At 35.5% G+C, this 14,207-nt stretch overlaps 3 protein-coding genes across 5 annotated transcripts; 2 read left to right on the top strand and 1 right to left on the bottom strand.

The window, feature by feature from the left end:
• Nucleotides 1-3,800: 3,800 nt before the first annotated feature.
• LOC118735893 (exosome complex component RRP41) lies at nt 3,801-4,718 on the top strand. The gene has a single exon (XM_036465913.1). It carries the CDS (start codon nt 3,938-3,940, stop codon nt 4,685-4,687), a length of 750 nt encoding a protein of 249 aa, XP_036321806.1. The 5' UTR covers nt 3,801-3,937; the 3' UTR covers nt 4,688-4,718.
• Nucleotides 4,699-6,186, bottom strand: LOC118735887 (peptide chain release factor 1). Of its 2 annotated transcripts, XM_036465908.1 has the most exons (3): nt 6,095-6,186; nt 5,680-5,897; nt 4,699-5,619 (listed from the first exon to the last, which is right to left on the bottom strand). In XM_036465908.1, exons 1-3 carry the CDS (start codon nt 6,117-6,119, stop codon nt 4,729-4,731), a joined length of 1,134 nt encoding a protein of 377 aa, XP_036321801.1. In that variant the 5' UTR covers nt 6,120-6,186; the 3' UTR covers nt 4,699-4,728. The 2 variants fall into 2 exon arrangements, with proteins under 2 accessions (XP_036321801.1, XP_036321800.1); XM_036465907.1 differs by having other exon boundaries at nt 5,680-6,095.
• A 1,038-nt stretch (nt 6,187-7,224) lies between these two features.
• On the top strand, nt 7,225-11,231 carry LOC118735885 (uncharacterized protein C19orf47 homolog). 2 transcript variants are annotated; one of them, XM_036465903.1, is made up of 7 exons: nt 7,225-7,383; nt 7,528-7,699; nt 7,822-7,964; nt 8,073-8,267; nt 8,398-8,639; nt 8,702-9,053; nt 9,139-11,231. In XM_036465903.1, exons 1-7 carry the CDS (start codon nt 7,365-7,367, stop codon nt 9,459-9,461), a joined length of 1,446 nt encoding a protein of 481 aa, XP_036321796.1. In that variant the 5' UTR covers nt 7,225-7,364; the 3' UTR covers nt 9,462-11,231. The 2 variants fall into 2 exon arrangements, with proteins under 2 accessions (XP_036321796.1, XP_036321794.1); XM_036465901.1 differs by having other exon boundaries at nt 7,229-7,383; nt 8,323-8,639; nt 9,139-11,181.
• The last annotated feature ends 2,976 nt before the right edge of the window (nt 11,232-14,207 follow it).

Below are 14,207 nucleotides of genomic sequence, written 5' to 3'. Positions count from 1 at the left end.
AATTGTGTGTATTCATAGTAAGCTGTTAATCAACGCCAACGCCAACGCGACTAACCGCAGCTTATATGCGTGTAAACTTGCCGGGAGTTTAATTCGTTCTACTTTGCTATACTACGGACATTATACTGTGCAACCACACTCTATTCAGTGATTCTCTGTTATACATGTATATGTATATATCTACGCACATATGACAGCTAAGTTTACTCATATTTTAACAGTTTTTATTTTAAGGCTGCGTTTCTCCAAACTCATTTAAGCTGAAATTAACTTTAATTTAATTTTTTATTTAATTCTCATTTAAATTATTATCAGTTTCAATAAGCCCTTTTTTAAGTGAGTAAAAAGTGGCTGTAGAACTGACTTATCCAGCGAAAGCTTTCATTTGTACTAAGAGCTTTTGACAGCGTTGGCACGCTGTGTTGTAAAAGCAGGGCTGGTATACACACAAGCAGCAGATACACAAAATTGTGGTGTGTGTATATTGATCAGCTGTTTAAACGTGTAACATCTCTGAGTGCGGTTATTCTGATTTAATTTTTATTTAAGTGAAGAGTATAGGTCAAAATTGGGTCAAAATTAAAAACAAATTAAATTGATTGGTGAAACCAAAAATTCGAAAATTTAAGTAATTTTCACTTAAATGAATCTGGTGAAACGCAGCCTAAGTAAAACTATAAATTTAATATTTTTAAATTTATTTAATGACAAATAAAATAAAACATAAATAAATGTTTGCGTATAAAATATTTGTTGGTGGTATTTATTTTTATGAAAAAATTGGTAAGTATATGAGGTATCAAAAAACGCCATAATACATATTTGTCCTGATAAAAATCCATATATCAAAAATGTAATATATTTTAATCACCTAAGGTTTATTAGAAAAATATAACTGCATTCGCCAAATTAATAAATAACCATAACATGCCGAAAATGGAGTCATGGTTAAGCAAAAAATATCAAAAACTTTTTTTAATAATAAACGGGAAGCAGGCGGCTCCCTAAATTGTTTTTAAATTTTCCACTACAATTCTTCTCAGTGTACCCGACGACCCCCGGTCCGGTTGTTAAAATTCCCGATTTCCACTAGCCGCCCATAATCGCATAGCAGTTGGCCGCCGCAAAAATTTTTAAATTTTCCATTAACATTTTTCTCAGTGTACTCCACGACCGCCGGCCCGGTCGCTAAAATTCACAGTTCCCACCAGGCGCCCATAATGGCAGAGCAGCGGTTCCCGCAAAAAATTTTAATTTTTCCATAAAATTTTTTCTCAGTGTACTCGACGACCGCCGTCCGGTTGCTAAAATTCCCATTTTCCACCAGGCGCCCATAACCGTGGAGCAGGTGACGCCCGCAGAAATTTTTTTCCCTGCCGGAAGCTAAAATTCATTGTATACTTTTAGGCGCCGGATGCGGAACGTGGCCGCGACCATTTCCAGGTGCATTTGGCAGGAAGTATGCGCTTTTAGGTTAGAATTCACCTATTTTACTACAATTTGAACAATTCCGAATTTTCTTGAATTAAATCATAGAAACATGCTTTTGACAGGTTTGTAAATAATTAAATTTTTAAAATAGACACAACTAAAGACATTTTTCATAATGAAATACATATTTTATTTATTGTTTCCTTTTACCCTTATTACGGAAATGAAATAGAGACATATCTAATATAAAAACCTTTTTCATTCGGCTCCTGGACTTTTTTATGAGAACTTTTACAAGAAAATTAATATATGTGAGCATAAGATAATACATAAGTGATATAAATTTATGTTTTTTTTAATTCCGGTATACTTTTTATGTTAGCTGATTGACGGAAAGTAAAGAATATTTTTAAATTTTGATTGAACCCTATTTTACCAGTTTTCTTCGTTTCTGCGAGAGCTCTGCTCCCAAAATTCATAAGAAGTTCAGTATATTTTAATTTTTTTGTAAGATATATATACTTACTTACATACATACTTATGTATATAGAAACGTAACCTGTTTGTTAAGGTATGTATGTATGTATCTCGTACTATGCAATTCATATTGATTTATTAAATCCATTTCAATACAATCAAAACGAATATTTCATGTACCGTTTTTAACTTGAATGTGATCTTAATAATATCACGTATTCTACGTTTAAGTTTAGCGGCTGTGACCCCGCAGGTCAAGACGAAGGCGCTGGACTGATCCTTTTTAAGCGGCTTAAAGCCAAACTAATTTTCTGAATTGAAAAACTACCTAGGAACAAATCAAAACTGCTTAAAAATACATGCATACATACATATATAACTATTTGCAGTTTAGGCTTAAATTTTAAAGTGTTTTTGTCCCTTCTGGCCTTCAATTTGCTTGCATACTTATTGTATGTAAGACTGGAAGTACATTCATACATACATACGTATACACTTAAACAACTAATAACTTAATTTAATAATAATTTCCGTCTAAACTACTGCAGCTCCTAGTAAATGATGAAACCGTTGATGTCACCAATGTTGCCGCTGAGGAAACATGAACTTCCATCCTCTCTTGGGTAAACCTATAAACTTAGGTAATTTTGTGTTAGATAAACGCAAATTATAAATGTGATGATGTTACCATTATATAGTTTATCCTGAAAGTGGAGCTATTCATTGAGCTTATCCAGCAGTATAGCAATACAGGTCAAGGCAACGAGATGCTGAAATGAATTCAGACAATTTTAATTTTGCGTATATGAAAACAATATCATAAATTTTAAAATGAATATATTTGCTTAAATTCATTAAGGGCAGAGCTTCAACAATTTATTGTGTTTTATTTTGTACAAATGTTTTATTAACCGACTTCCCTAAAAGGAGGAGGTTATCAGTTTGTCGAAATATTTTTTTTTTATGTATGTTACCGCATAACTTTGGACCACGTCAACCGATTTCGATAATTCTTTTTGCATCGGAAAGGTAGTGTAGAGGTGGTCCCATACCATGGATTATGAAATATATATATATATATATATATATATATATATTTAAGTCGGTTTTTTTTTTATAAAAATTACTTGTTTTGTACAAATTTTTTCGTAGTTCAATTCATTTTCTGTTGCTAAAACCTGGCCGAAGCTGACGTAATGAATCCGTCGCTTTGGCAGCGTTTACATTCAGCTTGAAGATGTGCCCATTATTGAAATGTTCTTCTGCTTACATATATAGCTGCCGAATTCATATTTCTAGAAAATATTTTGACGATTGTTATCATTTAATCGATCAATGGCCGATTCATGAAACACGAAACTACAACTAGATTCACATATAAGTAGATTATCCTCATTTTCGAGCTTAACACCCTAATCTGTAATTATAACAAGAGATTAGCCATATAAAATTCGTCCCTTGTTAATCTGTAATTATAAAATAATCGCAGATTTAACCGATAACTTTTCGGTGTCCATCCTAGTTTTATCGATTGTTTTTGCGAAAGAGAGGAGAAATGCCAAATGTAAAAGTAAACAAAAATGTACGCTAGCAAGTAAAAGAGGTTTGTAAAGGTATTTTTAATAAAATGTTAAATTAAAATATGTTTATATTGCTTATTATAGCAGAAAAACGTGATCACGGTGGCACAGAGAAGAAACATAACTTTTCCTTGAGATGTGAGAATAATAAGCACAACAAATTTGATGGCTAATAATCTGAGATTTTCCTGTGTAAACGGGGTGATTAAAAAACGAGCTTTGATTGAGATAATATTGATATGTGAACATAGTTTGCGCTACAATTAAATCGTAAATTAGACAAAAATAATCGATTAATTTAATCAAATGATTAATCGCTGCCATACCTATCTTTGACCAAAACACTGAAGTTGACATTTGGCCATCGAAATCCCGTGCATTTTATATAAAAAAAAACCCACTCCGTTGTTGATAGCTGGCCCTAATACATTATTTAGATCATTTCAAAAATGTCTAGCTTTGAGCTTCTTAGCGAGCAGGGACTACGTCTAGATGGTAGGCGTGCACATGAGCTTCGTTGCATTAAATGCAAACTTGGCGTATTCGAACAACCTGATGGAAGTGCGTATTTGGAGCAGGGCAATACAAAAGTGCTTGCCGCCGTTTATGGTCCCCATCAGGCACAGAGCAATAAGCTTGATCTTAATGAAGTGGTCATTAATTGCCAATATAGTATGGCGACATTTTCAACAGCAGAACGGAAGAACAGACCACGTGGCGACCGAAAATCGCAAGAAATCACCCTGTATTTGAGGCAAGCTCTACGCGCTGCCATTAAGACTGAGCTATATCCACGTTCACAAATCGATGTGTACGTGGAAGTATTACAAGCTGATGGAGCCAATTATGCAGTTGCACTCAATGCCGCGACATTAGCACTAGTAGATGCCGGCATATGTCTCAAAGAATATGTTGTTGCATGTACCGCTTCATTGAGCAAAACTAATATACCGCTTACGGATGTATCGCACGTCGAGGAGGTTTCTGGCGGTCCAACATTGACAGTTGCATCACTGCCGACGTCAAACAAAATCGCATTCATGGAAATGTCTCAACGCTTTCACCTCGACAATCTACCAGCTGTGATGGAACAGGCGTTGAATGGCTGTCGAGAAATACAAGCTATTATGGAAAAGGAAGTACGCAAACATCTAATGCAAATGGGTTCAGCAGGAGACTGGAGCAATATAGCAAAATAAATAAACCATTATTTCTTATATTAAAAACTTAGTACTTATATTTAGTTAACTTTATCGCCGATATGGTTTCCAGTTTCTCTTACTAAGGTTTCAAAATTATTAATTAGCTCTGTTAATTTTGCACGCCTGAATTCGATGGCGATTCGCTGTATAAGTCTTTCCAAATCTTCCGTTCCTTCAAAAAACTCTTCTAAATTATGTACAGTGCCATTGGCAATACGATGATCAGTGATGCGATCTTGCACAAAGTTGTAAGTACGTATTTTTTCATTACGATTCAAATTGCCTTGTTGTGCTTTCCGTGTGCGCTTCTCATTCAGTTCTTTACTCTCCAATTCTCGCTGTACCAACTTAGCTTGCAGACGATGAATAGCACGCTCACGATTTTTCAGCTGCGATCGCTCTGTTTGACATTCCACAGCAAGACCAGTAGGCAGGTGGACAACACGCACTGCAGAATCAGTAGTATTTACATGCTGACCTCCAGCACCGCTTGCACGTTTCGTTTCAATTTTTAAATCTTTTTCAGAAATCCTAACATCAACGTCGTCAGGTCGTGGAATCACGGTCACTGAAGCTGTGCTGGTATGTAAGCGACCAGATTTTTCTGTTGCTGGTACACGTTGTACTCTGTGCACACCGGCTTCATATTGCAGTTGATTAAACGCGGCACGATTTTGAACGATGACATTACCATGACGTAAACCTCCAATATCTGTCCCTTCGTTATCAATAATTTCATAGGCCCAACCATTGTAATCAAAATAGTTGGTGTACATATCAAAAAGTTCTCGGGCGAAGAGCATTGCTTCTTGTCCTCCAGCTCCAGCGTTCACTTCAAAAATAATAGAATCGAATTGCTGATCCTCGGTTAAGACAAGCATTTGATTGAAGAGTTCCTCTTCCGTTTGTAGTAATAAATCTCCATAAACCTAAAAGTTACGACAATAATTATATAAGATTGCTTCATATATCGGTATTTATAAACTTACTTTATTTTCTTCCAGCAACAACATACGCATTTCTTCATCTTTTTCATTACAAATATCTTCTTTGCTGGCGATTTTTGTTTTTAGTAACCGATATTGCTCTAGTGCAGAAACTACTCCATCTAATCGGTTGAGACGCGACTGCGACTGTGCTGTAGGGTTCGCTCGTAAGTTATAGAACTCGACACGTAAACTTTCTAAATATTTCTGTGTTTTATTATCTGCAATGGTCGGAGAATCCTTGTTGGCTAATCGGCTGGTGAGTGATAATAGACGATTTTGTTGCCCGTGTGGAGCCCGGGGCAGAACCCATTTGATTTTATGGGCAGTGCAATGCGTTAGCACTTTTGTTAAAAGCATTATGTAATTGAGTTTGGGTGATATTAAATTTTAATTTAACAATAAATATTCACTTTACTCGAATTTCCTAAATAAATATGCATTTGTATGTATAAATACGCGTATTCGTGCAACTTCTATTTACAATGACAAAATCAGCTGATTATCATGACAGCCAGAAGTGTAAGCAAAATGGTTGCTGATGCGACCCCAGGAACTAAAAATACAAGATCACGTAAGAACGCAACGTTTTGTAACTGGTTTTGAGAAAAGTTACACTTTTATTCAAGTAAAGAAGAGTTAATTCAACATGACAACACATTTTAAAGCATTTTGTTGCATCATTTTACCTAAATTGTGCGTTTACAATAATTTTGGCTTGCGTTGCGGATTTCATAGTCGTTCAGGCTTTACAGGCTTTTCACGCGAGCAACTCCACAACAAGCTATATTTAAAAACAATTGAATTTTCTCTTTTTAAAATTTCAAATGATTATTTTATAAAATAGAAACTATTTAGTAAACTTCTAGAACTTAATTTGTTGACAAATACCCAGAATTATTGGGATGAGTTTCCCGACAAATGAGATATCAACTATACAATTAGAGTTCGATAAAAGTTATACTATTTTTACCATTTCATTTTGATTGATTCAGTACTTTTCTTATCTTTTACATAATAATGTTCAAACAATAAAGAAGTTTTAGCTGCATTTTATTGCCTAAACTTTGTTTAAAATTCCTTTAAAATATGGTAAGTGTTATCGATTACGACATTGTAATGTTCGAATAAATAACTGTCAGACGACGCCAGAAAAGAAAAAAGTTCGAAAGTACATCTTTCAGACTTTTCGGACTTCAGTTGTGGAGCAGCTTCTATACAATTGCACTAAATCATCTTCTAGGCTTAAGCGCCTCAAGCCACAACGCCTGAAAACCTGCTATGGAGCTTCAGCTAAAGCGACGCGAAAGCTGTATGCAGAGCCTTAATGCATATTACTATATTGTTATCTATTTTACACAGATAAAATATTAGAGGAAAAGAAGAACGCAGAAGCTGTCAAAGCTTTTATTGAAGCATACCTTTTATGCTTCATGCTTTTTAAAGTTCGAACTGTGAAGCAAAGCGAAGGAAATTACTCCGAATTTTACACATAAAATTTACATCAAAAAGATATGGCAATGCAGCGCTCTACTGTTTTACTTTTTGACGTTTAAAAAGTGACATTTAATGGCTGCCGTTCAGCACACGGAAAATTATTTTTAGCCAGTGGGAGGTTTTTTGTGTCAAGTGAAAATAATTTATACAATTGATTCTTTAAAATAAATGTGCTTCTAAAAGTTTCTGTTATGTCTAACGCAGCGGCAGGTGAGTGCAAATATTTGATTTACGCTACGCGACTCTAATTTCTCGGCACCGGAAGAAAGAAAACTGAATAGTACTTTGTTTATATACATAAATACTTCGAAACCAAGAGATTCGATTTATTAAAAAAAATGTATTTGTTATCAGCACAATGGGTGAAGTTCTTCAATGCCTCTGGCATACCATCCCCAGCGGCAGCAACTTACGCACACATATTTGTCGAGAATCGCATACAAAATGACATGCTTATGGATCTCAATAAAGAATATCTGCGGGAAATGGGCATAACCCCAATGGGCGATATAATTGCCATATTAAGGTAAGTCTTTTAAGAAATGCAAAGCTAATAATTCCAACGGACGTTGGTTACATGTATCGTTAGTGTACGAAAAAAAAGTAGTAAAACAATTATAACCAGCTTTTCTTTTAAATTTTTACAAGGCATGCTAAGAATGTTAGTGATCAAACTGCTCGGGAAAAGGTTCTGACAAATTCAGAAATGTGTGTACCAATCGCGGCTGTCCCTGCAAATCCTCATTCATCGCATGAGCGTCCCTCAACAACTACCAAAGTTAAACTAAAGTGTAAGGAATCAACATTATTATTTGAAAAAAAACAACTTTTTTCCATCCACATTAAGAATTTTAAACGTGAAAATGTAATGTAAATATTATATCTTTTTATAAATATAGCGGTACCCGTAACATCAAGCACTTCAATCAGCGCTAACAATCGAGTTCGCATCAAGACTTCCGAAGACATTGAAGCATTACTTCCCAAACAAGCGCGACGAGTTTTAACCGAACATGAGGGGAAATACCAAATAAAACTTCCTCCCTCTGGCAGTACAAAGCGCAGCAAGGATATACTTCGGAAAAACGAAAAATGTAAGTGTTATTTTCTGTAAAGTATTAATTTTTAAGAATCATTCGGATTTTCTAGTGTATTCGGATCGTGAAAGCACGCAACGTCCTCAAGTTTTTGAACGTCTAGCTAAAAACTCTGCTTCGACTATAGATTTGGCCAACGATGATACAGATGATGGTGAAATTAGCAGCAGTAGTACTAGTAGCAATTTACAGAGTGGTACTATTCGCAATGTACGAGTACGGATTACTGGCGTCGATGGAAGTAATAAGACAACCAGCAGTTCATCTATATTTTCCCGTTTGGGTGGGAAAACACAAGGAGATTCAGATGATGAGTTAGTAATTGCAAAACATATTAAACCAATACTTAAAAATGCACCGAAAACAATCGTAAGTAGAAGTAAACACAAATATAAATAATATGTATTCATTAATCGCAACATTATTTTTAGAATCGTTCTGCAATTGTTAAAGCTAAGGCTGTGGCCTCAAGTGTGTCCCCAGTGCGTTTGAATCCACAAAAGCAAAAGGTCATACTAGTAAAGAAGGTGCCATTAAAAACTAACGAAAGTGATGACGACGATAACGATTCTATGACTAGTGTTAATGAAGTGGATATGGATGATATTGTCACTAGTTCGAATGCTGTAAGCAGCAGCGAAAAGATAGTGAAATTCGCTTCCACAGCAGAGGTGCATGAAATAGTACCGGAGCCCCGATATAAAAAAATACCTAAGGAGCGAAATTATAAAGCAAGCGGTGGAGGAAATGCTGCAGGCGGCGTTAAGTCGAGGCTGGGTTTAAGTAAGTTAAAACTAAACAAATATGATTTAATATTTTAGACCGAACCACGCCTAAGTTAATACGTAAATTTTTATTTGTTTAATAGATACAGTCTTACATACCACAAAGAAAACATATAACTTAAAAGCTGCCAGTAGTGCAAATGCAAAATCTCGTCTCAGCCCAGTTAAAATTAAATCTATGCGTTTAAAGTCGGACGAGATTTTAATGCGCCAAGAATTACCAGTACATCGTCGATTAGGTGGACCCAGTAACATAAGTAGTACTACCATGCAAGGAAAAACGGTCTCAGCACTTTCGAAGCGAATCGGCAATGTGAACATCTCAAAGAACTCGCCTACCTTACAAAGAAAAACACAACAAAAGAGTTATGCATCAGTTTTTGATCGCTTGGGTTTTAATAGTTAAGTCTTTCTTAGGAACATACATATACATTAGATCGGTCTAAAAATACGCAGGAAACCCACTTTTTGTTATTTTATTGCTGCGGCCCCAGAAGTAAAGAGTATCGAAAACAAGGTGACTCGTATTTTTTTCTTGCATTCGGTTAATATTTAACCGTGCCGTCGATGTTTTGAAGTTCCCCTAAATATGTATTTTATATGGAGAAAATAATTTTTTAGTAGGATTGCTATAAAATCGTTCCGAATAGTTTCGGATAGTTTGAGGCTGGTGCACAAAACGAAGAGGTCGTGGCATCTCCCGCCTTTCCAACTTCAAAGGGCGAACACTAAAGAATTCAATAATCCATTCCTTTTCCTCGGATTCCTATGAGCCTCAAGGAAGTCTCATGAAAATGGGGGAAACATCAGTGCATAATACTGCGGTAAGGGAAAGGAGTTCTCTGCCCAGTGTGGGTTATCCTGAGCGTGTTAGTGTGCCGGAGACTACATATATTTTCCATATTTATTTAGCTTTAAAAGTTTGCTAACTATGTTTTCTAAACAACAAACACGTAAAACTACACATTTATTTAGATAAAATATAAGATTATCGGTTATGAAAAAGTAGTTTTTAAAGTTGAACAAATATTCATAATTTTATTTTTTGAAGATCTTTTATTTGATAAAAAAATATTTTTACTTATTGATGTTGCAGCAGTTTTATGAAAAATTGTTTTTTCCCCATGTAAAATATATGGAAAACTTCGAAGCCTCGTCGACACGGTTAAATAGGCTGCATTCCAAAACGTCAAAATACAAAGCATCGGTCTCTTCTACTTCCAAACCACAGCACATTGTAATGTCAAATGTGCGCAACCATGGTTTGATACTACTTTTCAACTAGGTTGTGCAAGTTAGACTTTTTCTTCTAGTGCGGTTTAGAAATAAAAGAGACTGATGCCTTGTATTTTGACGTTTTGGAATTCACTCATACTAACTGATTTCAAAATCGAAAATACGGGACTCCTTATTTTCGATATTCTCCAGTTCTGAGGGTGGCCCTAATATACATATATGTTTAGAATTTAGATATTGTGCGTTGGAGGGCCAGGTTATTGAGTTCCAACTATGTATTTTCATTTAATAAATTCGAATCAAGAATATTTAAGTAAGAATGGTGGAATTATATATATAATACATTAAACAAAATGCTTCAAATACTGCATACGTACAACATACATATTCTCATCGTAATTAATTACAACGTAATGTGGCTGAGATTTAAGGGATAAAAAAACTAGTTTCCTTAGGAATAAGCTAATTCCAGATTTTTAGCATACTGTCAAAAAAGTAGTCATCTTAATTCCTTTATACGTTTTGCATATACGACATGAGTTTATAGTTTAGCACCAATTGAACTGGTATAATTTTAGTGATGGTTTTATGGGAGCGAATCTCATTTCGATCTCGCTACAGCCGGCTCAATTCTGGTCAATTCCTTTATCCGTTTTGCATATACAACATGAGTATAGTTTAGCACCAATTGAACTAGTATAATTTTTGTGATGTTTTTTTTTTTTTGGCAGCGAATCTCATTTCGATCTCGCTACAACCGGTTCAATTCAGTTCAAGACCTAATGCACCCGCAAACATTAATGGCTGGCGGCTACATGCGGTTACAATAGGATTGTTGTCTCTAATCTTAGGAAGAGCATTCTACACATGTTTTACACAAACAATCACAATTCAAAAAGAAATATAAAAGTAGAGATCAATAATAAATGCGTTTAAAATACAAAATCGTTTTTATCTATGTGGACCATCAAACATTTATTTATGTTCAATTAGTAAAAATCTATATATAGGGTTTCTAATCTTGTATGTAGTTTTAGTTATCATATTTGTAAATGTAAAACGAGCTTTGGAAGCTTAAAGGTATACGGTGAATCACTGGTTTTTCAAACCACGAAATTATTTAAACAGCTGTGGATACTTGGCGTTTCCCAACTGCGCTGTGGCGTTGCGTCATCGCGTGCATTTGGCGTTGCAGCAAATGTGTATAGAACATTGGCGGTTGGTATTGTGACGTAGTGGTGGGTGTTGTAAAATTAAATTGCATTGTTGGCTGAGCGTTATACCAACCATAGTAAGAGTCAAAATTAGACGATGGCACTGGCTGCAAACAACTGTTTAACAAACCATAAACCGGCGACAGTGGTGGTGTTTGATTGAAGTACGCGGTCGTCGATGCAGACGGAAATGGAGCAGTCGATTTTACGATAGTGCTGGGTGCTGGCTGTGTGACATGCAAGACCGATGCTATTTGCGGCGTTAGCGGCATTGTTGCAATGGTGATGGGCGCAATCGAAACGTTGGCTGGGGATTGTGTGAGCTGTGCGTTTATTTTTCTTGATTTTGCATTACTATTTCCAGGGACTAGTGATGTGGGAGTACTTGTAGTCGATGACTTCTGGATTTTCGGCGGATGTGGTGCGATTTTCACCTCCTTGGCTTTGTGCTGACCATACACTGTCGCTGCTGTTGAAGTTGCTTCACGACCTTTGTTCTGGCTGTTGGTGGACGATTCTGCTGACTTTGCATTTTCAGCCAGCTTTGTGCGCTTGGGCGCATTTATAATAATTACATCCAATATTTCTACAGGGAATCTATAATTTCTCGCCTCCAACTCTTCTGCCTTGCGTTTTTTTGCTTCTTCTAATTTTATTGCACCGAATTTTTTATGCACATAAAAAGAACGATCAAATTTTTTATGGCTATATACATCATTTTCCTTTGACTGCGCCATGGCGATACTTTGAAAACTATGAAGAATAATTTCAAAAAATGCAACTGGTAATCCGTAGTGTTCGCCTGTCGTCTTGACTGTTTCCTGTTCAAGTGATTTATGTTTGCTCCAGCTAGAAGTGCGTTCGCTTTATATATCACCGAGCTCACATTTCAGCTTTACTTTTCCTTGCTAACCATGCACAGGTAGTTGCAACAGACCTTGCAGAGAAGCGCCTATTTAATGTGAGCACTTTACCTCTATTGTAAAACGCATTGACTTTTGCATACCTGTGTACCTGTGAAGCATTCACGTCCACCGTTTGATGCTTGCAACACCTCTGATTTCAGTTCCATGTAAATACGTATGTACCTGCATATGTATGGTCAAATGAATCTTTTTATTGTTAGTAAACACCATTCCGCTAACGTTCGAACATTTCCCCGATATTTCGGAATTTCTTCCAAGATATCAATTCTGGCTTAACAACCCTCAATTATCCAAAACAATAATGACCATTGTGTTGGATTCTGCCTGTTTGTGTGTCCTTAGAGAATTAGGCGCTAGTTTTTGTCCTACACCAGTGCGACTCATGCGTATAGTTGAGAGTGTAGAAAGTGCAATGCACGAGGTTTTACGTATAGACATACATATGTACATATCATCATGCCATAAATATTTCATTCATACAACAAATACACGCTCTAGTTCAGTGTGAAGCCACTTTTCGTCCATATCGAATATTTTACAGCTTGCTTTTTTTCTACGTAGACATTAATAGACAATGGGCGAACAATTAATTCATGCACAGCCTTCAAGAAGCAACTGAAATTAGAGCATATCGCGTATATGTAAGGACCTAAATATGTACGTATTTATACAAAAAAAAAAAAAAATATGGGGAATCCCTTAAATTTTTTTATTGAATTTTAATAGCGCAAGATTTATGCCGTGTATGCTAGGCATACAAGTATTCTTCTACTAGTACATGCTCCTCCGTTTAAATCCTTCAAGGCTAGCTTCCTAATGTCCATACCTAGCCGCTAGTGATTTGCCTTCTACCTATTCGTCATAATTATTTTTGCTCATAGTTTTCGTCGTTAACGTTTGTGCGAATTTTTATTACACATTTTACAGCTACATATCTTTGGAGCACCCAAAAGACTAGGAATTTTTGTTGCTTTAAACTTAACGGTTTCAACTTTATCGTTTACGAAGGATAATAGCTGTAAGGTAACGTTTGGGATACCTGGTTCGTACTTTTGTGGGAGTACATATTTTTTTCAAAATCGAGATGCTCGAGATGACTCAAAAAGTTTCACTATAAATATCCAATCAATTTCTTTTAGAAGAAAATACGCCTCAGTAGCTCAGCTTAAGCTTTACATTTTATTGTTATTTCCAGGGTAGTTGCAGGATAGTCAAGAGCTGAATCAACTTTGCTTATATTGCGAACTTGAACCTAACCAGTGTTAAAGCATAGACAGACGGCAATGTTGATCCGGATTAACGCCGATATTATTAAAATTGTGCCTTGAAAGATGGCAGTAATGCGGGCCGCGAGGTCGTAGGTTCGAATCCGACGACCAGTAGAATATTCATTTAACTTTTTTTTAATTCATTAAATTATAACTTCTCTTTTTTTTAAGTTGTTTTTATTTGGTTGTTTTTGACTTTTTAGTAAAATTAAACTAAAAATTTAATTTAACTAATAATAAAAAAGTGAAATAAAATAAAACAAACGAAAATAAAAAAAAAAGTAAAATTAGATATACATATAAATAAAAAAAAAAAAAATTTATTTAAAAAATAAATTTAGGTAACAATAAAAACAAATTATTTTTTGGCAGGCTTGTAGTACGCAGCACTCACCATTACCGCGGATGAAGTAGTTGGCTGCTTTATTTGCTCAGATTTGTGCGTAGAACACAAATAAAAAGCAAAATTACTTAGCGTGGACATTCACTTTGTCGTCGGTACTGCAGT

This window comes from Rhagoletis pomonella, unplaced genomic scaffold (genome assembly GCF_013731165.1).
Source record: "Rhagoletis pomonella isolate Grant_MI unplaced genomic scaffold, Rhpom_1.0 Rhpom_scaffold_00003, whole genome shotgun sequence".
In the NCBI taxonomy this organism is placed as follows: Eukaryota; Metazoa; Arthropoda; class Insecta; order Diptera; family Tephritidae; genus Rhagoletis; species Rhagoletis pomonella.
The sequence above is the reverse complement of the archived record's forward strand: the minus strand, read 5'-3'. Positions and strand labels throughout refer to the sequence as shown.